This window comes from Acanthaster planci, linkage group LG01 (genome assembly GCF_054643075.1).
Source record: "Acanthaster planci isolate LZ-2023a linkage group LG01, COTS_SCS, whole genome shotgun sequence".
Lineage (NCBI taxonomy): Eukaryota > Metazoa > Echinodermata > Asteroidea > Valvatida > Acanthasteridae > Acanthaster > Acanthaster planci.
The window spans coordinates 26,340,033-26,367,667 of NC_141777.1; the positions used below are offsets into that span (position 1 = coordinate 26,340,033).

Genomic DNA, 27,635 nt, shown 5'->3' on the forward strand with positions numbered 1-27,635 from the left:
TATAATGTTGGTGCCCACATGGATCTTGTATGACTCTTCATATATTTTCATGCATTATTCAACCCACATTTGATACATGTTGACACAAGTACTAAGCAGTTAGTCTTTAAAAATCTAGGGTCCACTAACAAGACTTTACTATGTGAACATAGTTGCTGACAATGTTACATAATGTAACAATGACATTAACATGTAGGCCTAGGCTTACATTGTAAGCATGGTTGAGCACTTCGGCCGAACCCTTATAGTTCAGACATTTCATCAAGACCACAACAGCTAGGCCTATAACCAGCTTAAAAAGAAACTTGATTATTACAATACAAGCAAGCTCCCAGACCACACATTTCACAGCTACGCAAAAGCACACGTGGTGATCCATCGACTCACCTCTGCTTTCCGCAATTGATGCGGCCCCTCTAAAGCCTATTCCCTTTCTCGAAATTTGGACGGTCAGTTTTGAATTTCACGCATTGTCCATGCAGCACTTCCTCTTATCTTCAGTGAGCACTTCAGTCTTTACCAGGCGATCCTTTGGTTATACGATGGATTTCCGAAGTATGAGAGTGGTGAAGTTGCAAGGTCGCTAACTACGTTAATGCTTCAGCGTTCTGTGCTTGAGCAACGTACTGCGCACATAGTACAGTGGGATATGCAGTACACCTACAAGTGCGCAGCTGATGTGTTGGTGACCTGCTTCTCAAAACATGCGCACTCGCTGGGCCACTAGTGGTGCAGGTTGCGTGCAAGTGAAGTGCAACTGCCCAGTATTTGTAAACTGCACACAATATAAATGATGACACCAAGGGGCTAACCGACCGCAGACTTGATTGGCAGAGGGAAAAGCTAGCCTTTTTTAAGTCTGCGAAAATAATGACTTGAATGTCGGGTCTCATAGTCTAGAACAACAAGATACTAGATTATTTGATATCTTTGTGAGCCATCTAAGTTAATGTATTTGAGGCCAACTAATAAATGTTTTATATCCTTTAATTGAGCGTAATGGCGCAACTACCCAGCATGTTTGTTCTAGTGCCTTACTGCTCCCAAGCTTCGCAATGACAGACCGTACCCACGGGGTGCGGATGTGTGATAATTAAAAAAAAAAATCCGTGACGATACCCTAAGTCGCTCCCCGGAATACCCATGTCCCCATAGCAACACTATACACTCCAGACGTACATGTATATATTACCAAACTAGATTCTTAAAACGAATTCCTGAGATTGCTGAACAAAAAAACCAAGGTGGGAGATGTTCAGTGGCGCTGGGGTTATTTCCGTGGGAGGGGCCACAACGGTTATGGAAGCAAAACGAACTGTGTCATACGCAGTGGCGTAAATTTCTGCCGAAAATGGGGGGGTGGGGATGTGGAATATGTGGGTATGGGGGATGACTTGCCCAGCCATGGCAATTTGAAAAGCGGTGGGGAATGGCACTATATAACACTGTACATGTACATGGGGCGATGCTCAGATGTACATGTACATCTGTATGGCGCGCATAAGTAACATTTATTCAGTTTTTAAAGTGGTACCCTTTGATTATTTCAACATCTCGAAATGGATTTTGAGATATAATGAGATATCTGTAAATCCATTTTAAGATATCTTGAAATCTATTTTATGAAATCTCAAATTCATTTCGAGATTACTCAAACTGTTTTCAAGATATCTGAAAAAAAGAAGATTTCAAGGTATCTTGAAAACGATTCATGCAGAATCTTACATCAGAACTGCATATTTATGGTTTTTAAAACCGCTCTTCTTTTTCATATGAAGCAAACTATGGGACAGAGAGAACCCTCCCCGCCTTTGTATTGGGCATTGTTATACCGAATTCTTTTCAGACATCTAGGCGAGATGTGTTAAGTGAAAACAGGTTGGAGTGTGTATAGGGATTGGACTTGTTGGGGGTACCCCCCTCTGTCCAATTTCGTGCCTGGTATATCCTTTTTTTAGTTTAAGCGGTAGTAAATCCATTGTGGTTTTTGGGAAGTCCGAAAAATTCTTCACAATCCGCTTAGATTATTTTCTCTCCACGAAAAAAGTGGGATGGTTCAAAATCCCACCCCCCCTGATTTATGTCCTGGTCATGTGACATTTTAAAATGGGGGTATAGAGGATACAGGGCATGGGAGGACGTCTAACTGGGCGTTCCTCGTTCTCACGTAGTTTAGCCACTCGAGATGCCTCTGCATTGTGTGTGACGTAAAAAAAAATAAGCATATTTTTTCTGCCTCCCAAACTTTGTTCATAGCTATACGATGTGGATGAAGGCCTGAACTTTTACACACTATATCCTCAGTATGATTGGTCCAAAAGCTCTGCGCTGCCGGATAAAACAATTACTCCATCCGTATGGTGTCAAAATGAGAATAATACCTCTATCGAGCTCCAGGTTGTTGGCGTGCTTGATAGAGGGCGCGAGACCATTTTTACGACACTCCTGGCCTGCTGGGATTTTTGGGTTGAACGTAATTTGCGCTTTATTCCTGTATTGATAGGAACGAGTCTTGGGAACGGGGCATATGGGGCCTTAGGTTTTTTGGACGGACATTCGATTGGTTCTATGACAGCATTAATAAAACATATTATAAAGCTCTCTTCTTTTTCTAACTGGAGGCGCGATTAACGGATCATATACCTTTCGAGTTCAGACGATCTCCCCTTGACTGTAGAAGACTCCAGACAGACAGCCTATCCATTTGTAATGCTGACTGTTTATGTAAAGTGTACATATATCTTGTACGACGCCATCATCATATCAAATCATAACAAGTTTCGTGTGTCATGACCACCTTCATGTTTGTTTTCACCTATTTTTTCAAACCCGTTTTATCCTTTATTTGCTGAAAATTCCCTAAAATTAGTTGGCGCCTTGTTGACGTGATACTCTAAATATAATTTAAACGAATTCCTCCCGTGTTGTAGCTTGTGTTGTGTAATGTTAGAAGACCCAAATAAACCCTGAGTTCAATTCAGACGAGGGCAGGAATTCGCAGCGCGATCTTTGCACAAAACTGAGCTAGCATGCACGTACGGCCTGGGACGTGGACGGCCGCATGAGGTCGCCAAACTCCACCATTACATCCGCTGATAAAAGTGCGTGACGGATGGTGTTCGCATACCGAGTACTCGAGTAGGCGTAGGTACTAGGTCTGGGTGCAAACTGTGCAATACCATGCCAACTGTTCGGCTGAGGCCGTTTTTCACGCGAGGATCATAGCTGTAGTAAGTTTTTGCGTTTTTTCCTTTGAGTAAAAAGAATCAAGAAGTTACTGTGAGCTACGAACTTATTAGTATTACCGTTTATCAGTTGGGGTAGGCCAGGGCTACTTACCGAACGGTAAGCATGGTAAGGCACTCCGTAGGCCTGTTTGGTCCATCTTTTTGATGGTTCCGTACGCTATGGCATTTTGAAAAGTGCCCTGCAATCGTACCAGAGAAAACATCCGTTTGCGCTTTCTGAAGCAAATCTTCCCCTATAATAATAGCTAACCTTCATGTATATGGAACTACCACTGCACCAGGCACGAGTTTATTTTGTAGGGTTTGACCATGGCCATGGCTGAAGTTATTCCTTCCTCCATGCTGCTCCAAGGCACTAGCAGTAGCAAAGCATAATCCATTTTGAAAAGTGGGGGGGGGGCATAGCCCTGATCAGAACAAATGAGAGTACGAAGCGCAAAGTCCTGAGCAGCGTGGGGTCCAGGCCCACTCAAGGGCCCCGGAAAGTTTTGGAGTAAAGATGCCCTGGTGTGATCTGAGACAATTTCTGGCTACTTCAGCCATTTTGGTTAACAAATGATTTTGCAAGGTATACATTTTCATTTAGGTTTTGGAAAAAAAGTGGAGGGGGGAGACAATTGATATAGGGGATATGTCTCCCCATCCGCCACCGATTGACACCCATGCTAATACAGCATGGATGATTTTGCACAATGTCCGCGACCAGCTTTCCCAGTGTATTTATTGGAGGTTTTTCCAACAATCATTCTTTCAAATAGGACCTACGTTATCTTGACCAAATGGAAAGAATTCAGTGCGTAATCCTTACAACTGTGGTTACTCATTGTGCGTACATAATTCAGTGTCCCTTTTGACATGATGGCCAGGTTTGGGTAACTCAAGAGCAATCTGGAAATCCTGTCCTGTGTTTGAAAAAAAAGTAATTGAATGGTCAAGCAATGTTCAGATGTTAGATAATCTTCAAAGGAGAGAAGTAGGGCTGAACTTACTTTTTCAGTTTGTGACTTGAACCATGTAGAGCCCTGTCTGTAATGCTTATCAACAAAAGTATGGAAAAGTGCTGATGAAAATTTAAAACACAGTACAGTTTCTTCTTCTTGAACAGAATACCAGATGTTCGTCTCTTGATAGGAAAGCCACAATGGAAGGACTTGGGTCGTGTACACACAAGGTGATTGATGCCTTGGTGTGGTTTGGACACCAGGTCCGCCAGTATGTGACGGTTGAACCTGTCATGCTGTTCTACATGCTCGGGAGTTTCCTCCAGTACTCAGCCGTTATTCAACTGCTATATCTCAAGCTGTGCGTGATCAAGTTCAACGATACTTTGGCTTGTCGGAATCTGAGCGGTCACCCTGACATGGAGAGGTACACGCAGGATTCCGCCTCCACCTGGCTGATCGTTCTCAACGCTTTCCTGACCATATCTTCCATTGTCAGCACTCTGTTCTACGGGGCCTGGTCGGACAGGGTGGGACGACGGATTACAATCATTCTCCCAGCTACCGGGTCCGTCATAAATGGCATCGTCTTGATAATCTGCGCAAGGTATATGTTCTCGTCCATTTGGTATGTCGTTTTGGGCACTGCCTTGATGGGGGTGTTTGGCAGTTTCCCCACACTCACCACTGCTGTATTTAGTTACCTGGGAGATGTAACGACCACCGAGAACAGGACAATGAGGTTTGGCATTTTGGAAGCCATGACCTTTTCGGGTAGCTTCATTGGGCTCATCACAGGAGGTGTCGTCATTGATAAGGCGGGCTACATAGCTGTGTTTGCTTACTACATTGCCTGTAATGCCGCAGTGGTTCTCTACACCATTTTCTGGCTGCGGGAATCTGTGCCCGGTTCATCTTCATCGAGCACCGTCGCGGACACTGACAGTAAGGTACTCGTCGACGACGTGGACAGTCAGGTAGAAACTGATTTGGGGATGCCCGACACCACATCAAAGGGTTGTTGCTGTCAGCTGATGCGATTTGAGAACATTAGGAATGCCATTCGCGTTCTAGTCAAAAAGCGGCCCCGTTATGGAAGGCTTCAGTTAGTCCTGCTGATCATGTGCCTGTTCACTCTTCAGCTAGTTGGAGAAGGTATTAAATATGCCCGAAACCTCTGACTTGATATCTAGATGAATAACTCATATGATCACCGTATTCTCAGGAAGGTCTGCACTCTGTAGTAATGGGAGAATTGTGTGTGCTATTGTTGAGTGTTAGGGATGTACCCCAGTGAATAAATTCCCATGGACACCAGTGATAAATCCCTATACGTGTACTTCAAAATTAAAAAAAAAACAACTCTCACAGGTGTTCAGGCTGCACAGAAAAATGATCGAAATGTCATGTTTCATTTTTCTTTCAATTTCTGATGGGTTGACCAGTGACTTTGAGAAATTCTCACCCAAAGCAGACCCACCTCTGAAACGAGGGATATTTCCCCAACTGGGACAAGTAGCCAGTTTGAAAAAGCATCCCTCTGCAAAACAGCTAAATAGTGCCACTTGCCACCAGATTGCATCCAAATAGCTCCAAATTGGAAGCAAAATTCCCCAATTCCGGTCCTCAAAACTCTCTAATATAAAAGAACTTGAGTGTGTAACTTTTATTTATGGGCTCAGTGGACAGATTTTTGGCCCATTTACCTAGGTGCACCCTTTGATAGTGTATTTTTATGACACCTGATGCCATGCTTCTGCCATCTTGAGGGGCTTCAAGGGCTTCCCTGATTTACATTAATCAGGCAAGTTGATTATGTATACACATGTCACATTAATGGCTGACATAAAGCTTTAACCAGTATTTGTTGTATTTTTTTTCAGGGTTTACCGACACGATTATTCTGTATCTCAAGAAGGATCCGCTTGAATTTGATGCTTCAACGATTGGTTAGTTGGCATCATAGTACGAGTCCTGTTCCATTTACATATACCTTTGGTTTGGTTGGATGAGAGTTTGGGTAGGGTAGGTTTGGTTCAGTTCAACTAAAATGCCTTCTATTTGCTTGTATTAAGGCATCATTGAAACAGATGTAATTGTGGACATTTGGAGCAGCAGTTGAATTTTGTCAGTGTCTGTCATTTTGTGAACAGTGACCATTGATGGGATTTCAGGTCACGGAGGCATAATTTCTGTGCAGTCATTCCTTCCACACAGCGCCATTTACAATTTCCCTAGAGAGCTTGGTGCTAACTGTTGGTAATTTTCACTCATTCCCTAGGGTTCTTTCAAGGTCTCAAGAACGGCCTGACGGCATTGACCCTGATCGTGGGCATGCCGTTACTGAGGCTGACCAAAGTACATGACACCGTCATTGCCTTCGTAGCATTGATATTCCGTAGCGGGGCATTTATCATGATAGCCTTTGCTCGTGAACGCCTGACAGTTTTCCTAAGTAAGTGAACACAACCATTTCCAACTGAAGTTTGAATTGAGGTTATTTTGTAAAATTAATGACGCTCTTTCTCGGTTTTAAAATGCCAAATATTTCATTAGGAATAAGCATTTTACATGTTCCAATCTTATGAAGGCTATTTGGAAATATTTGAGCAAGCATTAATGTATAGTGTCTTCTCTTGTAAACACTCGACTTTGCCAGGCTGTTCCACAAAAACTGAAAAAAAGGGACATTTGTCGTAAAGTTTCAGAGTGTTCCAAGTATTTTGTAAAGTCTCCTGTGCTGTCTGCCTTCACAATTCTGGAATCAGTTTGACTTGTTTTAATGTCATGATTCTTTCAACACCGACAGTGGAAGCACTGTCAACTTTGTGGTAATGCTCTCCACACACTTTTGGCAGGTCCTTTAATGGATGATGCCCGAGGGTCTCACAATGCCCCCTCCTCCTACGTTGAAAATCATTCTGATACCGTTGTCTGTCAATCTCATATTCCCTGCTTATAAATGACATTTTTTTTCTCTTTTTTGCACTTGTGGTTTGTCTGGGTTTAGTGCCCATTCTCTACAGCCCGTCTGGCATACCAGCTGCAGTCACAAGAGCTCTCCTCTCCAAAAATGTCCAAGTTACTGAGCAAGGTAAATTTGTACGAGGGGAATATAGCTTTTTATAAATGTTATGTGAGTTCCTTCTGGTAATAAAGCCAATGGTTCCTTGAAAGTGTAGAGGAACTCCAGGTCATGCCTAGCGTATCTAGGTCTTTGGTACAGGGGTGTAAAATTGATGTTTTTTTTTTTTTTTCAAAAAAATGACTGTCCCAATTTTTTTTCTGTGAACGAATCCTCACCTCTCCAGAAAGGTGTTAGTTCTGTTCCTACAGTGCTGGCACTTTCAATTCCAAACAGAAAAATAGAAACTCCAAAAAAATTGGCAACATGTGCTGGGGGCCAGGGAGGGACAGCCCCCTCCCCTATTTGGATATAACTCTGCACTTAAAAGAACCGTGTTACAAGATGATTAGGAAATGTTCAGATGATAAAAGGAAAAACCATTTGAAATCAGGCAGGGACCAAAAAAAGGGTACATGTCTAGAGATTTAGCATGGTATCTGAGCCCCCTTGTACTCTTACACCCAATGGTACCATAACTACCTGCCCAGCACGGCCGGCTGGCTTCTTTGCCACTCCTTTGGTGTTGTAATAGCCTGGATGAAGAATTTCGCAGCCGGTGAGAGATTCCTGCTTTCCCCTCCAGGTGGGCTGTTCTCCCTGACGGGAGCCCTGGAAACCCTGACAACGTTTCTCTCCTCGGCCATTTTCAACGCCCTCTATCCTGCCTCCAAGAACATCATCGGGGGAGGCTTTGTCTTCATTGTGATGGCTGTCTTACTCATCATACCCATGATGCTTATGATGTAAGTTGCCCGACGTGGTGCTGACCAATCCGCTCCAAGCGGAACAAAAGAGGGCGGTTTTTTTTTAACTCACCACGTAGGCGTACCATTAGGCACGCAAGTGGAACGAAAGAGGTCCACATAATGCAGGTTGTGCCTTGTGTGGACCAAGCTGGGTCCACATAAGCTTTCTCCCTTTCTGAAAAACAGCTCTAGAGACATTTTGGGGTTAGGATTATTTGTAGTAAAAGGCAGAAAAGTCAGGAAACCGTTAACAGAAAATTAGTTTGGAAGTTTTCGCAGCACAAGAAGAATTGTATTTTCACAGATTTTCCAAAAACAAAGGAATGTCCTTACTCGTGTTAACACAGGTAACTTGCTCAAACGCAGCCCTACAGTCATATAAGTATGCTTCTGCTGCATATTGGTGGTAGATGACAAAATGTCCTGTGTCACTCTTACATGGATTCATCAGTATACTTGAGATTATGTACTAGGTTGCTGCTTTTTCAATTTTTCCATTGGATTCGTGTAAATTTGAAACTTTTAGGAAAGATTCAGTCCAGGCATGACACTTTGCATGTCAAGTAAGAGCTGACCACCTGTATGAGCAACTGTGACATGTACCATACCAAGCATGACACTTTCTCTCACCACACCTTGCTGAGTTGACCATCAGACTGACTAATTGAAGTTGTAGTAGACACTTTCTCAAGGCTGTTCGTAAGTGATGGAATTGATAGTTACAAAAGAGTGTTACAGCTTATTTGTAGAGCTTGTGTCTTGACTTCCGAACTCCTTTCCTCTTTACTCATGCTAAAGGTGGGTCCGCGATCTTCAAAAGGGAAGCACCTACGACCGAGCAAGGCCTCCAGCAAGTGAAGGTAACGAATCCTCGATTTATGGAGACACCTAACCCACCTCAATCACATCTATCCATCACTGCTGAAATCGTCACTCACAGTGTGAGTTTCCAACCAGGCCAAATGACATTAACTCTATGTTTATATGCAATAAACCAGCAAAGTTAAGAAATACATCATTGGGAACTATCACCTGTTCACAAAATCTCATTCTGTCAGATCCTTCACAATCCCCTGGCAGATTTTTGAAGGACTTTTGGAGGGTGGAAAAAATGTGGAGCCGAGCCAGGGGAAAGTTCAAAGGATGTGTCACTGGGTTCCTGCTTGATGGATAATGAGGGGTAAAGACATCCAAGGACCAATTTCATAGAGCTGCAAAGCAGAGAAATTCACAGAAAATAATTGCTTAGGAAATATGTTTCTCAGAAATACTCGGTAGGACTGTGTCTTTTAATTTCTACCTTGAACTGAGACAGTGTTTGCCTGTGGGCCAAGCTACATCAAACACAACGTGGCCTATTACAAGCGTGGAATACTGCATGTATATGTACTGTGCGCTGTGTAAAGTACACTGTACATGTAAGCTTTCTGGCAATGGCGTCATCCACTCAGCCTGGGAGCGTGAAGTGCCAAAAGGGGATTTTTTTGTGGGCAAGGAAACGCAGGATCTTTTTAATGGTGAAAACATTGAATTTATGATGTTTTTGAAATGGTTACATATTTATTGTCATTTGGAATACTTCACGTGAACTAAATACTTTCAGTTTCTGGTACCCTTTAAATTTGAAACGGCATTGCGCGGATAATCTCAATTATGTGAGGCAACAACTTTTTTGCTTTGTGGAATGGGATCTACCACAGCAGTCTCAATGCTATGTGTAAGCTCTTTCATACCGTGTAACACATGGGATCAATGGAGAGACCTGCACAAGACCCTCCTTCAGTTTCCACCTGCAACAGGATCCTGAAATAGTTGGAACCAGTCAATGTTGCAGAAGGGAATAAGACCAGTGCTTGTTACCAATTGACTGAGGTAAACTGCACAGGTTCAGCTGAAGTTGCTTTCTCTGAAACAAAGGCATTAAACTCTGAAACTATACAATTAATTAACCTCTTTGACTTCTGAAATAAGCACCAGTTTCATCAAGTTAAGAGCTGGGAAGAAATTTGAAATACGGAACCCAAACAGTTCTGTAATAATTTAGGATCTTAAGCTTTGCCTTGCACAGCTGTGGTACCAAAAACTGCAATTTCTGACACTTATTTGGGAAGAAAATAAATTATACTTCCGGGTTGCCTTTTTTGGGTCACTTAATGTGTCACTTACGAGAACTTCTTAACTATCTTTCTTTGGACAAAAGTTTGCTAAGCAATATATTTTCTGCTATTCTCTTTTGTGAAATTGATTCAGAGGAGATAATTTGCATATTGAATACTAACCAATGGGAAAAAACTGTAAACTTACATTGAAGCTTGTAGTTTTTACATTGTAATTTTCTTTAAATTTTGAATTTAATCTTCTTGCACTAAAAGAGCAATGGTCAGAGAAGGCACCAGCAGAAGACAATACGGGAGATGTATGATGAGAGAAAAAGGAAACCTCTGAAAGGAAATGATAAAATATTGATGAAACCCCCCCCCAAAAAAAATTATCTAGCGTCTCTGATGGTATGGGTCATGTAATCTGTCATGCATACTATTCACAGTTAAAATGTTTCTGGTAATATTTTGGGCAGTGGGACACAAACCACAACCACGCACATCTGTGACCCGCTATTCCAAAACCAAACTGAAGAACTCGAAGCTATTGCCTGACAAACGAAACCAATATAACCGATGCAAATTCCACAGCTTTCAGTTCCCATGACTATCCAAGCTTCCTGCAGACAAAATGTTTACTCTGTATCACAGTAAATTATGAAAAGTGAGAGTTGGGGAGAGGTATAGACAAACATCATACCTGCCGATTTCAGTCTGATTCTGAAATGGTTAATATGAGGTGCCCTTTATGACTTTATTAGGACCAAAAAACCAAAAAAGAAGGAAAATAATATATATTTAGTGAAACTAATATGTATAGTACGAAAGTGAAATCTAAAATAAAACAAATATATAAAGGATGAAATATATATATAGGATGTCATGAAACTCTTAAAGTACCAAACTAATCTATATATACGACCAAAGTACCTTTGCCCTTTAAATGTACTTTTGTCCCATATATTGATTGGTCTCATATTTGATGTATTACTCATCCTATGTATATTTCTTTCGTCTTTTATATATTTGTTTCGTTTTACATTTATTTCACTTTTGTCCTATATATATTAGTTCTATCATATTATTTTATTTTCGTTTGCTTTTTTGTTTTTTGGTACTAAAGTCATAAAGGGTGTCTCATACGATTAGTCACATCTGCAAAATCAAGCCCTATCATTTATTTCAATATAACAAATGACGTTTTTTCCGTTTTCTTGGCTCTTTTCCTACAGCTAGATTTGGCCATTTAGAACTGCAAAGTGCAACTGTTGAATCATCCAGTTTGTAGTCTTGCTTTCCATATTTTCAATTGTTTGCCCTTTTTAGCCAGCTACAAAAACCATTTTACAGATCAAGTTAAGGTTCCATTAGCCTATTTGAAGTATGAGGGACACAACAGGAAGGCGCTATTTAAAGTGGGTACATTTTGAGCAAACAAAAGAATTTGCGCAAACCAAACAGCGTCCTCCCATTGAGTCTGCCAAACCTCAAAACAGGCTAAATCCCCAGATGTTGTGGTTTCAAAAATGGAATGTAACCATCCATTGGCAATTCAAAGGTATGTTTTTCTGGGGAATGTGGTTTCTCATTGGCCGCAGTGCTCTCTGTTACTAGTAATTAACTTGAAACGACCATACCTCATGCATTCATCATGATCAAAAGTCCAACTCTCACTGGTTTACTGCTTTTGCTGCTTACCAAGTGCACAATCAAGGACCTGCGCAAACTCAAATATACTGGTATTTCTTTGTACCTGTTCCCAGGAACAGTTCAGTTGGACTGCCACCGGAGTGAATCATCACTACAGACGCGTACATGTATACGTGTATTTAAATTAGGTTGCGTGGGTCCTGCTTCCTTTGCCTTGCTATTGAATACGTATGAGGTATGGGAAAACAAGTGTAGCAGTATTTGACTTGGGTGGTAGATTTTAGGCCCCCCCCCCAAATATTACAAGTTGAAAACTACTTCCAGTACCACAGGGAGCTCAACTTTAATATCCACCCTCCAACATTTTATCTTACTGTTACTTTCAGACTAATGTGTCAAGTGTTTCGAAAAGAGGTAAAGGATTTAAATGCCATCTGAGTCATCTACAAAAGTAATTGTATCTATTGTTATGCAGGTGAATTCAATTAAGAAAAAAGTTCAGATTTATTCATTTCTCTCAGTGTTGAACTTTTCACCTTGCTGAAAAGTAAATTGTTAAATATCAATTATTGGGATATTTGATTATGTGTAACTTGCACATCTAGTCAGTAAGCCACAAAAAACTGTATTTTGAGAATATATTCCCACAGGTTTCAGTTTATTTCATCATTTTTAAACTTTGAAATACATGTATGGAATTTGTGTAACGGCTTTTTAAAAAAAGTGATTTGATATGAGCAATTGAAACTAAACACCAGTGCAAATTAATTGTAAACTGTTATACATTCTCCCACTGCCATGAGGCCTGTCCACACTTCATAAGAATTCAAAGTGAATTTGACATAAAAATGCTACCAGTAACATGCACAGGAGGTTGTACAGCGTTGGACTTGTACAAGCGCTCAGTCAAGATTTTCTGTGACGGCACAGAGCGATCAAATTTTGGGTTTTCATTTGCGATGAGTGCGAATAAGCCCTCAGGTGCAGGGATGTGATGTTGAATGTCAGAAGGGGTGTGCTGACACAACTTTGTCACATTGTGCACATGTATAGCCGTTCTAAGGTCACATTTTATGTGTCACCTTATGCTTTAAAAGCTTTCATTTGTTGGAATTATTTGAATGGACATCAGAAACCGTAATCAAACCATTAAAAGAAATCGTGTCATTTGGAGAGTGTGGTTTGTATTCAGTTTCTTGAGCAAGGCTTTTACTCTCACCAGAGTAGTTGTAAAAAGTACCTTAAGCCTGGCTATTTGGACAGGACATCCGTCAGTAGACTACAAAAGAAGACTGCAGACACACTGTGATACATGGGCAAGCTGAAAGTGTGATAAATTTCCATTCTGTCATCTCTAAACAGAGCTGTCTCAGCTGCTCTTTGACAGGAAATACTAATCAAACCAAAGCATGTATAGAAGATTTTCAGTCGCGTGATTTTGGACAGTCAGCATCCAATTTACACAGATGTATGTGGAAATACACGCGCCTTCAAAGTCCCTCGACATTCTGGCGTACATGAAATTGCCAGTAGAAATACCCAGATTCGAAAATACTAGCGCCTCCACGGACAAGGTACGCTTCCCAAAATGCCTTTGCTCATCATGTTACCTCACGTGAAAAACCTCTATACAACTACATGAGTGGTGGGCATGCTGAACTACAAAGGGCACAGACCACAAAGACTGCAGCATAAACAGTGCATCGACTTCTCACCAACAACCTTGTGATCGGTTTAAAAACTGTACAACTGCTTCACTAAAATAATGCAGAGCCCTCCTTAAAGTCTAAATTCCACACAGAGTTTGCCAGATTTCTGTTGTCCAAAATAAACATCCCCTTTGAGATTCCTCTTTAAGACACACCCATCAGTGTTCAGACGTGACTCTCTTGGAGGGGAGAATTTTCAGTTGACCTAACTGAATCTTGTGGGTGTCTATAATGTCTCTCTTTCTGTAGCACCTCATGTAGAACAGTAGCCTCTGCTCCAAGAATTCGGCAGCGTCCAATGTCAAGACCAACGTGTGGTGCTTCAACATGCTGTATACATTAATACCTTCAAGGAATGAAAGTTACAGAATTTTAGCCATAAAACAAACAAAAGGAACGACTGACACAGCAAATGCATTGGTATTATAAAATATTAGTTACACCAAGTACTCCGAAGTCATTCCCTCAATTTTTGAAACCTCATTTTAAATAAAAATGGGGATTGAATGAAAAAATCTGTAAATAATTCCACAACAGAATTTCACAGCTCTCAGATCTTCAGTGCAGTAAATAAAAAACTGATGCAAGGTTTGTCCCTAAGCACAAACCATCACAGGTGCAAAATTTCAGGCTAAAAATCTGGTGGCTAATTTGTAAGGACAGAAAAAGACCTGTTGGTAGAAGCACTCTTACCCTCTGTGGATAACACATTGTAGGTTTTGATCCCACTCACTGCTTGCAGGAAATTCTCTGGCATTTCAGGGACAGGTTTGCTAAAAAAAAGAGTTGAAACGGACATACATGTTAGTGTACCATTTACAGCGGGTATTTGGTTGTATGACATAACTAGCTTGCACGTTGAATGGTATTTCAAGATAAATGGAAACTGCGGATTTCCTGTTTTTCTTTGATGAAAGTTCACCCTACCAAAAGTTGGTAATTATACAAGAACAATCAGAAGCAAATATTAACCACTCCCTGCCGGAGATTCTGGATCCGGACAAGTATGCTTTATATGCGTGGCCGGGGTCTCCGAACTTGGACAAAGGGAACAGGGCCTTGTAACAAAAGACCGTACTCGGAACAAAAGACCAAGCTGCTGGGATTTGCCATTATTTTTTATTTGGCATTAGCGGAGGTAATCCGTCATTGTTTTGAAACAGTATACAACTGTTTGTGGCAATCAGTGCCAGCGGATTATCAGCGGGGACAAAAGTACTCCAGCGATGAGCGATACAGTACCGCTGCATGCTAAAATGGCTGCATTTGACAAGACGCCACCTGGCATTCAGCAACGCACTGCGCCAATTTTGGGGACTAAGGAAATTACGTAACACCGCACAATCTGGGCTCTCTTTACTAGGCAGCAGGCCTGGCTGAAATACTCGGACGTCAATGGAGGTTGCCTCAGGTTAGGGTAGCAACCAGACAGTCATTCATGTGAGTTTAAACGTCCAGTAAATGAAGTTATGAATTTTTGAAGAATTTTGAAAATGGAAAATCTTGAAAATCTCCCGGGAACACCATCCCGCACATGCAAATTCCACCCGGCAGAAAGTTGTGGTAACATACATGTGTGCCTTCCTACGGGGCTCAATGGATCACGTCCCAAGTCACTGTCACAGGAAAGTGCACACGTAAACAAAGCTTGATGTCATCAAGTTATAGGTCTATTATGTGGCTAAAATACTCACTTGTCTACAAACAGGACAGATCCTCCCCAGTGCCTCTTTAAACCAACATCTTCAAGAAACTAGGGGTACAAAATAAACAGGCAGTAATGTATCAGAGCTTAAATTTCATACCAAAAATCACTTGCCACAATGTGAAGTAACAACACCATTCTTGGTTGTTAAATTTGAGCCCTCTGCACAAATGGTATTCCAAACCCTTAAGAAAGTTTCAGTTTTGCTGTCCACAAAACCACAGCATGAATTTGTGTCTCAAGCCAGTATTTTCTATTCCAGAATTTTGTTGAAATTTTTGCAAAAATGGATGCCCCTGTGCCCGACCTCACTGTAATTTTGGCATTTTCCCTCCCAGATAGTGTGGTTAGTTCACAGAACCTATACATACAAGGGTTTCATCAGTGATGACTGAAAAGGGGCAGAGGTATGTACACGAAGGGATGGAGACACAGTAGCTGCACATGGTTTTCCAATGGCTCACAAACACGCTCGTTTACATAGTATACCTGGTGTGGACATTCCTTTCTTCTCATGCAATTAAGAAAACTCAGTAAAATTACTCATTGTCTTTAATTGAACTGCGAACACTATTTGAAGCAGGAGTTTGGTAGATGATTTTTCTGAACTGTTCCTCTTCTTTTTGTTCTGGATTATTCTTAACCTAAATGTCTCTAAACCTGTTTTTCAGATTGGGGAAAACCTTGTGTGGACTACAGTAAGTCCACATAAGGTTCACATTACCCACATTATGTGGAACTCTTTTGTTCGCATGTCTACACTTGGTATGTAAGGTTGGCACACCCACACACCCAAGTGTGTAAACGCCTTCAATCGTGGACTCCCTATTGTTCCTCTTTTGTTCATACTTTTTCGGAAGACCTCCCATATGTTTTGTACACGTTTTCCAACCGTGGACTCTTCAGCAACCGTGGACCCTATTGTCCCCTATTGTTATAGATCCAGGATTGAAGGCGTTTACACACTCGCACAAACACACCCATTCACACCTGTGGTTCCGGGGATGGCAACTCCAATGAGTCTACTATGTGCAGGTTGTCTTGGGCCAGCTTGACTGTCAGGGCCACCCTCAGGCCCTGGGCTCGGATACTGACGGGCAGCTCATACCAGAAGCTGCGGGGACCACGAGGCCCTTTGGCCCGGCCACCTGAAATGATAAGGAATGGACAATTATAAAGTCAGACACCAGAGAGATACCTAGTGGACTTTTTCTAAGCCCACTTTTGTTACGTAAATACATGGCTTACAACTTCAGCGACTTGGACAGGAAGATTTTTCAATTCAATGTGGACACCCCCTTTGGATGTATTTGGAGAGCAAATCCTGCTTTATCAACCACGGACATCAATCATTTTTCAAAAGTTGGGATGGGGGCCGTAACCTTGATTAGAACCAATGCAAGTACAAAGTCCTAACAGCACGGGGTATGGGGCTTACTTAAGGGCACCAGGTAATTTGGGATTCTAGATGTTTGTGGTGTGATCTGAAGTGATTTCTGACCACTTAAACTAATTTTTTTTAGCAAATGCTTTGCAAGATTATTTAATTTTTCAAGTTATTTTTATCTGAAATATGAATCAAATGTAGGCCTACTGCCCCTTCATTTTTATTTAGGGTGGAGGGGGCAAATGATATGATATGACTGCGTCAGCCTTGTCCCCACTGATTAGCACTCATGGTGGTAAAGAGCCTCAAAGGAGAAAAAAATGGATGTAATTTGTAGATAGTGCCGGATGTTATTTATATCACACTATTTTATTCTATTTATTTTATCTTACATGTATTATACTTTTCCGCTGGCTATTAAACCAAAACTTCAATACATTAAATCATATACATAAGACAATGGACTCGGCACAACAACAAACAGATGACGGCTAGAAAAAGAATATGCTTCAAAAGCCAGTGAATGGCAAGAAGGAACAGGTGCCCAGCACCTCTACAGAGCCATCCTACCACATGACAACCCCCCCAACACACTAGGTGACATCATGAGGTAACAGTTTCAGCAGAAATGTTTCTGTGAAAAAAATGGGTTTTATTTTGTTCAGACTTCCCAAAGAAAGTGTAGCACACCACATAATGATGAACAGGTAAACTAAGAATTGAATTGGTCCACTTGTGGATATTCTGGAATGGAGAAAATGAGCAGTTTGGAAAATAAAGATCCTCGAGTGTGCATATCTCTGCTCTCCACTTACCTCCACGCCAGATGGGTGATCGGATGCTGCCGTGCCTTGCTCGTCCCGTTCCTTTCTGTCGCCATGGTTTCCGTCCTCCACCTCGCACTTCCGCCCTGCTCTTGGTCTTGGCTAAACTCTGTCAGGGAGCAAATGCACTTTTGCTTTTTATTTTGCAAGGTGTGAATTTATTTAAAAATCACCGCAATTTGGTTTAGGTTTATCTCTTTTGATCAAACAGTTGTGGGATCAAATCATGAGGTAAAAATCCATTGATTTTAGGTTGAGTAGCAATATTCTGAACAGAATGAATGTAAACTAGAGATATTCAGTACTGAGATCCTTTCGTCTTTAGAAAGCAGGGTCAAAGATATTGTACTAAAAATTTCTAAGGGTTAAGGTTGTAAAGTGCAGCAACTTACAATTCTTTTGTAGTCCCTTTGCCACAGAACATTTTGATACAGAATGTCAATTCTGAAACAAAACACACAAGGGATTTGGTAAATTGACTTCCAAAGTGGATACATGTCAATCATTCATGCACACTCCATGCCGTGCACATGTAAACAAGCATGCTGGAGTGTTCCTTGTGTGGACTTGAGAACAAAGGTGTCCACACAATGCAGGGAGTAAAGACACTGTGTGGACTTTCCTGGGTCCACACAATGCAGGGAGTGGAGACACTGTTTGGACTTTCCCGGGTCCACACAATGCAGGGAGCGAAGGCACTGTTTGGACTTTCCCGGGTCCACACAATGCAGGGAGCGAAGGCACTGTTTGGACTTTCCCGGGTCCACACAATGCAGGGAGCGAAGGCATTGTGTGGACTTTCCCAGGTCTACACAGTGTTCCCCCTTTCTCTAAAAAAGCTGTTTGTGATTTGGGTTATTTGTAGCAAGAGGACGGGGAAAAGTTACAGATACCATCAACAAAAACCAAGCTTAAACAGTGTTCATACTTCAGGAAAAAATGAGAATTTTCACCACACTTTCTCAACTGCACTGTAAATGAGAATTTATAAGGAATGTCCACTCTTCACAAAGAGTGTCAACACCAAGGTACGTTAGGTTCATCACTTGATCACACATGGTGCCTGTATAGCTTTCTTCAAGCCTACCTTGGCATTGTGGCAAAGACCTCTGGATGCAGGTCCACCATGCCCAGCTTGATGTTCTCCAAGGTGCTGATTGTCTCCAACCAGGCCTGGGGCTTCTCCAGAAACGGGGGGGCATCCACGGACCTCCCCGTCATCAGAGGCAGATTCTGCCATCTGTCTGGATTCTCAAACTCTGTCAAATGACATGCATGTAAGCGCTCAGTGATGGATCACTGAACATGTGACTACACATAAAAAGCAGCAGACAGGCAGAAATGATTTAATGATTTCTGGCACTCTTTGAAAGTTTCCATACAAAAGAAAACTATCAAGCCAGTCAATCGAAACACACCCATAAAATATTCTGGATATTGGTACTTTAAAAACACATCCACTCTCTTTTTCCTCCCAGTAAGTTGTTGTGGGGAGAGAATAAACTTCATCTATAGCATCTGTCCCAACCACAGTTGGGCCTGTCGCAACTCTAGTTGGGCCAATGGCTGGCGTTTAACAAGAGGATTAAGCAGATGCTAGCCATATTTATTAAGTTCATCGGTGATCAGAGTCCCTTCTGGTTACCAATATACCAGAGCGTGAAAAAATATGCATTTTCATGGACTTCCAATATCCACAGCATTTATACTCTTATCTCCAAGCTCCGACTTGAAAGCTACACATTCTAAACTTACATGATGATGACACATGTATTTTGCAGGCATCGGGTTTCACTTTATATTTTTCAAATGCCAGTATGGAAGCAATTTCAATACAACCGCTCAATTTGCCTTTCATGACGAAGTGAGCATGTGGCCGAGTGGTTACAGTGTGCAGTTCCACACTTGAAAACTCCAGTTGAAACCCCCGCTGGAGGCATTTCTGTGTATTTTGCTACATCAAAAAGTCACAAGATGACCCTTTTATTGTTTTAAGTATTCATTTCTTTTTTTGTGATTTACAGCTGAGTAGATTTATTAAAGAAAAAAAATCAGGAATTGCACAAAGCCCGAGTTTCATCTAGTGAATATGAACTAATGATCTCAAGGTAAGCATGGAAACAGACAAAAAGCTGCCGCAGTCAAATTGTGAAATATCCAGAAGAGCCTCACTCCACGAGTTCCATTGCTATGAGAGTACAACAGCAAAGGCATATCACTCCGGAAGGTGAACCAGTCAAACATGCACTGTCTACAGTATAACGTTGATGTCTTAACTTCTTTTCTGTCATACCATTCTCACCTGTGCTGACTACATGTATGAAGTTCTCACCCTTGGATGTTCCTTGGTCTGACTGCTGTAGGCATGCTGCTGTTGTGAAAAGACTCTGTTAACAAAATGATATCATCACTAATTACTGCATTTATCTGCTGTTCTTCTTCTTGGTTTTCCAGGAAGACTTCCAAGATTTTTCAGACCCTTAGCCCTAACTCCCCACCTTGCATTGTAATTACCATTATTTTTGGAATATAAGCCGCCCACTGTATAAGCCACAGCATGCAAAAATCGGCAAAATAAGATTTAAAGTCGGCGTATCAGCCGCACTGGTATGTAAGCCGCATCGCAGTGCTGACAATCCAACCAAGAAGGTCAACATGCTGCGTGCTGAAGTGCCAATACAGCATATACATGTACTGTGCGTCAACTACACATGCAATCCTCGTAAAATGCAAACCAGTGTCACCATAAAAAGTGAATTTTAAGACCTCAAACTTAACAGATTTTTTGCGGGGTGGATGGTGGTCCTGCAGCTCTTGCTTTTTTCTAGCGGCCAGCAAAAGTTACGCGGTTGGGGATGTACAATAAAATCTTGGTAACTTGAAGTCGAAAATCTTGGTAACTTGAAGTCGAAAGATCGTTTTATCTCGTAGGTCGACTAAAAAAAACTGCCAAATTGCTTCAAAAATGAAAAATCCACCGCAAGACCTTGGTTCGAGTCATCACATTGGAACCGCTTGTGTTGCATGCATGCATGCCGCACATGTCCCCACACGCACCCTGTTTTCAGGCTAGCCTGATTGCTACTGCAGACCCATTCACAGACAATCCAATCACTGACTCTTTCTGATAACCATGTGACCACAGAAAGTGTTGTCATCAGAAAACCCAAGTTAAAAAAATGCATGTATAGCCATTGTTTGGCATGCACAAGGGTTTATCCACTACAAACACAGTGCGAGGGTTCCTCTCATTTTCTGTTTTCTCGGAATGATTCGCATCTTGGCATGAACAGAAAAAAGCCCTTTTTAGCTTGTTATAGTTGAGCTCTGAAGACAAATGAAACTGCGTTCGATTTGGATGCTTCCATATTTATTTGAACAGATAACATCAGACATGTCAGAGAAAACATGTTTTCCTTAGAGGTGTAATGTTTGTGCTGTGTCCTCGCTTTATCATTTTCTTATGGTTTGTGCATTGTCCTTCATCCATACCATGGCATGCCATGCCGATGCCATCCAATGGCCAGAGAGCGACTTAACTCACCTTTCGGGAGTTTCGTATTCTGGAGGGCTCAGAGAAATTTCGAAAGGCTGAACAGCTGCACAGACGTGAAACTCTTGCAAATCGGGATAACATGGTTGTAACCATAACATGACCGTTCAAAGTCAATTTCTTCCGACAATTTTCGCAGGGTTACAACCCAGCTCAAGCGTGCGTACCGTACACCTGCATGTTACGACAAAAATTACATAGTACATGCTGACTTGAGGGCGCTGTCCATGGTTATTGCCAGAAGACTTGCACAAGAGCTTGGAACATTATGCCACTTAACTTCTTGCATGCAGTAACGATTTAGGGAAGACTTGAGGAAGTCTAATTATTGTTGGCGCACATTCCAAAATGGCGAGAAGCGACACTCTCGTTTCTGCGAAATTGTGGTCGCAAAATCTCGTTTAAAAATGCTTTAAATTGGACAGGAAAAACCACAACATTGCCAAAGTGTTTCGGTACTTGTGAATACTTCTTGATCGTCGAACATGAATTCCAATGAGGCATTATTCTCGCTCGAGCTGGCAGTGGAATCTCTGCGCGTAAACTCGCCGACTGTCGTGTGTCGTCTGCCGACCGTTGCATTTCGTCTGCTCGATTTTCCTACCCTGCTCCTTCACCATGTGGATCCAGGAGGGGCGCAGGACGTCAAAGAAAAGATCCTCCTGGACAGCTTTGGAGATGTTCCCAGCCAGCTGCAAGAACTCAAAGATCACAGAGGCAATTTTTCCATCAACAAATGTAAATCGTCGCTGTTCAAGATGAACCCAGAAATGTTACTGTCCTACTTAAGAAACACACCTCTGTACGTAATGCTCATTGATGTCTGGCCTGAGGTCCCTAAACTGGTTGCCAATTGTACAGTTTCACTGCAGCGTACAATGGAGCAGATATCGCTGGACATTGAACAGAATGGTTCGGACATTCCATCAGTACACGGCAATCGAGATAGCCACAAGTTGTACAATCTGATGGGAAGTGAAGTGGGATGGATAATGGTTCGATATCGCCTACTCAGCATGGGTGCCAGTCTAATACCACACATTCCTCAATCAGAGATTACAAAAAGAGGAGATAAAAGAGTTGACCTGGCTGTGACCCCAAGGAAGAACAAAGATAATGTCATAAATAACAAAGAAACAGCAAACAGAGAGACAGAAGTTGTTCTGGAGGACTTGGAAGTGCAAGGTCATCCAAAGAGCATTTCTGTTGCCATATCAACCGTAGATGATCTTGCCAGCAATCTCAAACTTGAATATACTGAGAAGAAACAGCAAGCAACTCAAACAGTTAAAACCTCAAGAGGAAGTGGTCGCCACAAGCATGTGTTGGATGGTTCAATACTAGTCACGAGGAATGATGACCTTATTGTGAACAATACCCATTGTCCACCCCCTTTGTTCTTCAACAGTGCAAATGAAGATGTACCATTGTCCTCAGAGCAGTACTTTCAGAAAGAGTCAGTGAGCAGGATTTACCAAAGATTTCAGGATCCACCCTCGAATAAACTGGAACCAAAAATGAAAGCTGATTTGAGTGACGACTTAAGCACCATCTCAAATCAAACTCTGTCGGAGGACATCATCCATCAAATCGAGACACACTACAAGTTCATCCCGGAGGAGCAGAGTGCTTCGCCAAGCTGGAGCGTGCGAAAGACCCACCGGACACTGAGGAGAGAAAAATCGCAGGCGGAGAAAATGGAAAAGACTGAGAAGAGGGACACAGAACCAGCACATGCAGGCGGAGTTCAAGAACAAGATGTGTGTCAGAGGTGTCAATTGAAGCTTGACCCCGAACAGCGCTCCCAGCTGCCAATTCTTGAGGCCTTGCTTCATGAGCTGAGCCTACTCCATGGGAAATCTCTTCAGAATAGGCCTGCCACACCATCAAGGTCACCTGTCCAAGAACCTAAAATGCAGACCATCACCAGTACTCGGATTACTAAAAAGCAACAGTTGGAGCCAACAAATGATAAACAAAATATCCGCCTAAACCCACCGAAAGTTGTACATCAAAGCAAACCCTACCGTCACAAGCACAGGGAGTGTGCCAAGCCCCCCCAGAGAATTCCGGCATCCAAAGCGTGGCTGAGGCAACAGCAGCCGGTCCAAATCAAGCGCCGGGCAAAGTTACACTTTGGCATGACGCACTCTCAGAAGTTAAGACTGCGGAAGAACAACCCCGAGCTCCTCAAGGAGATGGAGATGCAAGAGTTGAGGATACAAGCCTACCGGGAAGAGAAGGAGAAAGCAATGGTGACGAACCGGCATGCAAGAGACGAACAAGATTTCACTGATAGCAAACTCGACGTGCGTATCTCAACAGAAATTGCGCACCATTTTGATGAGGAAGATGAGCCAGGTCACATCAAGCAACCCCAGATGAAATGTCCATCTGATGTGAAGGCCACTACTTTTAAGATAGCAGCAGTGGAACAGAAAAGAAGTAATGGTTGGTTTTGTTGATGGTTTCACGTTGAGCTTAGTTTCTTATGAATAAAAGATAAGTGCTGCCAACAGCTAATCAGTTTCAGTGACCTGAGATATATGCAAACTAATCAGGTCATAACATTGTGATCCAAGGAGAGGGATGCCTAGCCATTTGAAAAAGACTGTGTTTTAATAGGCTTATGGGTGTTGTTCAGTTAACTAGTTTAATCAATCAGTGTATGGATGATGGATCATTCAGTTACATTTTCCTGTTGAATTAATAGGAAACCAATTTTTGAAGATGAGCTTCCTTTCCTGTGTGGGAGAAAAAACTTTAAAAAAATCTAAAACATTTCGTAAAGAAAACTTTTCCCCCCAAAGTGGGACAAACACAAAGATGGGCTTACTAAGCACTCACTAGAGGGCCTATGTGTATATTGTATTTTTCATTTTAAATTCCCAGGATTTTTCTTCCAGCCCTTTTGCTAACAATCTACAGTTGATACTGTACACATGTCTCACCATCAAAGATATTCAACAAATTGATTTAAATAGATTTGCATCTAAGACAAATGACTTGTCGATGTGGCCACATTATAATTGAATACTTGTATTTATAAGATTTGGGCAACCCTTACATGAACGTGTATGTTCATGACCCAGGTACTGTATTACATCTGCACAGGCTTATCTTTAACTGTTAAAAGTGGTCACAGTTTTACATTTTCTAACAAAGGCCTCCCTCAAATCACTCTTGAATCCTTCACTTGTGAAAAAGGAAGACTTCCTGAGACTGCACAGGTAATTTGGATTGATGCACATCCCTGGAGTTAAGACAAATGGGGTGAAATAACAGTGAAGAAGTCTCCTTAAAGGCAAGGATTCCATCTTTGCTGATATGTGATTGCTTTAGTTCCTTACGTTCACGTTCAAGCCCTTTTCTTAATTACAGAACACCCTGACCGAAGAAACAGCAAGATTTCCTCGCCAGAGCAGCACCCTGTGTCTGCTCTTCACAAGCCAAAAGGAACCACGACTGTCCAGAGAGCTGCAGGTCTCCACCCAGAGGCCACGAAAGGAAATAACGAGGAGGCAGCTGGTGGTGGAATGGAGAGCGGTGGAACAGACGACAGTGACAAGGGGTACAACAGGACCAGGAGGCCAGTGGAAAATCAAGGTAGGGGACAGAAAAATAGGTACATTTGTTGTTGTTTTAATTGATTTTTATTCCATTCATTGTGAGGCCCATATATGAAAGATGTATTGCATCCTCTGATGTGATTGTTGTAAATGGAAGGTCAAAAGGCATCAAAAGATAGGAATTTATCTTATCTATTTTATCATAAAATAACAGCCTCATTAATGATACTTGATGAATTTGATGGCGTGTGCTGATAGGGTAAATTTTTGATAAGATCGGGAGAGCTTATTTTACCAGTTGAAATGAATGCCTGACCCTTGAATTAGCTTAAAGTGACAACTTTTAAGTTAGCATTTTGCAAGGATATCGTCCAACAAATCTGAGGTTAACAAGATGGAATAGAATTTACATGCATACATGTAATAAAAAAAATTGGATGTGGGACAAAAAATTTACCCATATATTCCTGGGCATGAGATGATAGAGAGTTGTAATTATATTATCATCATTTAATTTCTGCAATTTCAAATAAATTCTGTGGATATGGTGAAGTGTGAATTATCAAATGTGCAGGAGTGCCATTCAGTTTGTTGTCTGCATTTGTTTGTTGATTTAGATGTGAGCAGCAGTGAAAAGAGTGCCCGGAGTATTGATGTCTATCTGCCGAGTGCCTCACTGCACGAGTCTGACTCCGGGAGCAACAGTGACGATTCTACAGATACCGACTCCCAGGTTTCGTTGGCGTCAAGTTCTGCCAGACATCCCAAAGTAATCCAAATACCCGGCCTGCCTTCGGGAAAGGATGCCTCAGAGGGAGGTGCTGATCAAGCTGATGACGAAACAAACATGCAGTATTCCGATGACTTTGTGGACACCGACAATCTCTCTTCAACCGCAGAGCAAGAACTTGCACCCCTTGCATCCAACTGCTCTGATTCCTATCACTCAGCTCAGTCGATTCTGTCAGATGCATCCAGGAGCAGCAGCATGAGGACCACTAAGTCTCAGACCTCTCAGATTGCTGTGAAGACTCCAGAATCGTCTTCCCCGAGACCCAGTGAAAAACCAGCCAATTCCCAGACTAGGCACCTCAGCCTCCCTAAACCCAAACTCTCCAGCATATCGCCCGTGCCCGTCCGAAAGACCTCCAAGACGTCAACTATTTCCGCCAACACAGCGGTTGTGATCCCCGACCTCAGGAAAGAAACCGAGCGCTCTCAGACACCCCCAACCCCTAAACCAAGGCCTTCCCTCTTAAGGACCACCAGTTCCTTCTCAGAGACCTCCTTACTTCAGTCCACAGTTCCCTCATCAGAATTCAAGACAGAAGATTCTCTCAATGCCAGAAATCAAGAAGAATCTGCTTGCAGCTACTCTGACAGCAGTTACAGTGATCACAGTGACACCTTTTAGCCCAGGAGCTACATTATAACTCACATGAACAATCTTCATCATTAGCTCAAGGGTTTCTGTTTTATAGACCTTTCTCTTGTTTTTCAACTTTGACTGCCATTTTTTATGGACGACCTAAGTTTGCAGAAAATTCATTCTTGGTTGGCAACAATTTCTGCCTCAAAATCCACATTTTGCATCATCAGTAGTACATTGGGAGGCATTTCCATTTAGCATTAAATGCAAGTATTCACAATTCAATATTTTAATTTGCATAACATTTTATAAACACTTTGTAGAATTATTCCCTTGGCTTTGTCCCTACAGCAAGCCAGAACAGCACTTGTGACGCAGCCAAAGAAAGGTCTGCAGTACCCATCACACACCATGGATTACTCTTGGGGTTTAAAGGCACTTAGGTCATGTCAGGGTTGGTTGATTTAAATCACCCGATTAAAAACACTGATGTAAATCGCGATTTAAAAAGCCAAAATGTTGCCTTTTGTTGCTCCTTTTTTGTACTGATTTGTCATTTTTCATGATCTGGCATATTTTAAATGACAAAACCCCGGGCCCCCCCTGTGAGCCCTTCAGTGCCTAGTATTCGTAAGATGTTAGACTGCGTATGTGTCACACACAATCAAGATTGGTAGGATTTTTGGTTCATTTCAAGCCACTTGTTTCTATTTAAAATCAGCTTTATTCAATGCAAGAACTAAAGGTTTTATACTTGTGGTTCAGTTTACTTCATTTAAAGTATCCACCTTTAATTTAACATGATGAAGTATCAGTGGGCATCTACATTTTATCTTTACAATTTTTTTTTACTGGGATTAGAAGTGTGGGTCATTATGCAGTGAAACCAAAACCAGTAACAAAATGTTCTTATTAAGTGAGTTTTAATCAAACTTGAGCCACTGTAGTAATCACAAAAGAGCTGGATCACAGACAAACCTACTGTAAGGAGACTGCTTTTTGTATATATTAGAGCAAGGTTAAATACCGGTTTTTTAAACCAACATGGCACATAAAATAAGTATCTGTACATGTGGTTGATTGCATTTTTTCCTGGCACTGGTCGTTAAGTTTGAGTTCCTTGTCAACGAATTCCTGTGAACTCTTAGTTTTTCAGAAGTTGGAGTCCAGATTATAACCTAGTACTTTACCCTTGGCCCCTGTACCTCTGTGTAGCCCCTGCTACATAGCATGTATTTGACCTGGGCTTATCCTAATATATTTAACATTGTAACAAAAGAAATAAATGCAAGAAAATTCTCACACGTAATAGCTTTAGTTGCATTCCTAAAGAGAGAGATAAACCAGCTTGTCTCCAATTTACCCCCCAAAAGCAAAAAGTTGGATCTTCCCTTGCCCGGATAAGAATGAACACGTTTGTGAATGAATTCATCTTTTAACCTGCCTGTTTTTTATATGATCTGTAAGAGCTATTTATTATGCTGAAAATTTTCAAATTTAATGGTTTTATTCTTTCCACATTAAAGCATGAACAGAAGAACCTCCAGAATTTGGAGTGTTATTTTTCCAGTGAGCTCCAAATGTTACCTGAAAAAAATAGGTGTAGAAATGGTAGTACATACACGTTTTATGAGGTTAAATGGAAGCTTTCACAAATGGAACATTTTCAAAATGTAGTTTCCACCGTCCCATTGATTACAGTACCATT

The 27,635-nt window shown here is 41.7% G+C and overlaps 4 protein-coding genes across 11 annotated transcripts in view; 2 read left to right on the plus strand and 2 right to left on the minus strand.

The window, feature by feature from the left end:
- Positions 1-743, minus strand: part of crim1 (cysteine rich transmembrane BMP regulator 1) — a 65,514-nt gene extending 64,771 nt beyond the window's left edge. Inside the window, exon 1 of the mRNA XM_022227454.2 lies at positions 388-743. The gene's annotated coding sequence lies outside the window, so the exon portion shown is untranslated. The remainder of the gene's footprint in view (positions 1-387) is intronic.
- A 2,332-nt stretch (positions 744-3,075) lies between these two features.
- Positions 3,076-12,984, plus strand: LOC110975159 (proton-coupled folate transporter-like). 7 transcript variants are annotated; one of them, XM_022227364.2, is made up of 8 exons: positions 3,076-3,230; positions 4,354-5,344; positions 6,073-6,138; positions 6,471-6,644; positions 7,200-7,283; positions 7,900-8,059; positions 8,861-9,003; positions 11,394-12,984. In XM_022227364.2, exons 2-7 carry the CDS (start codon positions 4,390-4,392, stop codon positions 8,952-8,954), a joined length of 1,533 nt encoding a protein of 510 aa, XP_022083056.2. In that variant the 5' UTR covers positions 3,076-3,230; positions 4,354-4,389; the 3' UTR covers positions 8,955-9,003; positions 11,394-12,984. The 7 variants fall into 7 exon arrangements, with proteins under 7 accessions (XP_022083056.2, XP_086989741.1, XP_022083052.2 ...); XM_087133615.1 differs by having other exon boundaries at positions 11,398-12,984; XM_022227360.2 differs by having other exon boundaries at positions 8,861-8,922.
- On the minus strand, positions 12,440-21,195 carry mrpl4 (mitochondrial ribosomal protein L4). Its single transcript, XM_022227365.2, has 9 exons — positions 20,981-21,195; positions 19,739-19,823; positions 18,524-18,695; positions 17,829-17,880; positions 17,428-17,545; positions 16,216-16,373; positions 15,215-15,273; positions 14,214-14,293; positions 12,440-13,866 (listed from the first exon to the last, which is right to left on the minus strand). The coding sequence occupies exons 1-9, from the start codon at positions 21,083-21,085 to the stop codon at positions 13,679-13,681; spliced, it is 1,017 nt and encodes a 338-aa protein (XP_022083057.2). The 5' UTR covers positions 21,086-21,195; the 3' UTR covers positions 12,440-13,678.
- Positions 21,196-21,325: 130 nt separating this feature from the next.
- LOC110975158 (uncharacterized) lies at positions 21,326-27,467 on the plus strand. 2 transcript variants are annotated; one of them, XM_022227358.2, is made up of 3 exons: positions 21,326-23,440; positions 24,371-24,595; positions 25,176-27,467. In XM_022227358.2, the coding sequence occupies exons 1-3, from the start codon at positions 21,475-21,477 to the stop codon at positions 25,970-25,972; spliced, it is 2,988 nt and encodes a 995-aa protein (XP_022083050.2). In that variant the 5' UTR covers positions 21,326-21,474; the 3' UTR covers positions 25,973-27,467. The 2 variants fall into 2 exon arrangements, with proteins under 2 accessions (XP_022083050.2, XP_022083051.2); XM_022227359.2 differs by having other exon boundaries at positions 21,326-23,434.
- The last annotated feature ends 168 nt before the right edge of the window (positions 27,468-27,635 follow it).

Bases quoted from the DNA above. Each gene is read 5' to 3' on its own strand.
- LOC110975159 (XM_022227360.2), top strand. From the start codon at position 4,390: ATGGAAGGACTTGGGTCGTGTACACACAAGGTGATTGATGCCTTGGTG. The intron at 8,060-8,860 runs GTAAGTTGCCCG...CTCATGCTAAAG, and splicing joins ATACCCATGATGCTTATGAT to GTGGGTCCGCGATCTTCAAA. The intron at 8,923-11,393 runs GTAACGAATCCT...CTTTTCCTACAG, and splicing joins AAGGCCTCCAGCAAGTGAAG to CTAGATTTGGCCATTTAGAA.
- mrpl4 (XM_022227365.2), bottom strand. From the start codon at position 21,085: ATGGTTACAACCATGTTATCCCGATTTGCAAGAGTTTCACGTCTGTGC. The intron at 17,881-18,523 runs GTAGGCTTGAAG...GTTTTGTTTCAG, and splicing joins GTCTTTGCCACAATGCCAAG to AATTGACATTCTGTATCAAA. The intron at 15,274-16,215 runs GTGTGAATGGGT...TTGTACCCCTAG, and splicing joins TGCCATCCCCGGAACCACAG to TTTCTTGAAGATGTTGGTTT.
- LOC110975158 (XM_022227358.2), top strand. From the start codon at position 21,475: ATGAATTCCAATGAGGCATTATTCTCGCTCGAGCTGGCAGTGGAATCT. The intron at 23,441-24,370 runs GTTGGTTTTGTT...TCTTAATTACAG, and splicing joins GGAACAGAAAAGAAGTAATG to AACACCCTGACCGAAGAAAC. The intron at 24,596-25,175 runs GTAGGGGACAGA...TTGTTGATTTAG, and splicing joins GAGGCCAGTGGAAAATCAAG to ATGTGAGCAGCAGTGAAAAG.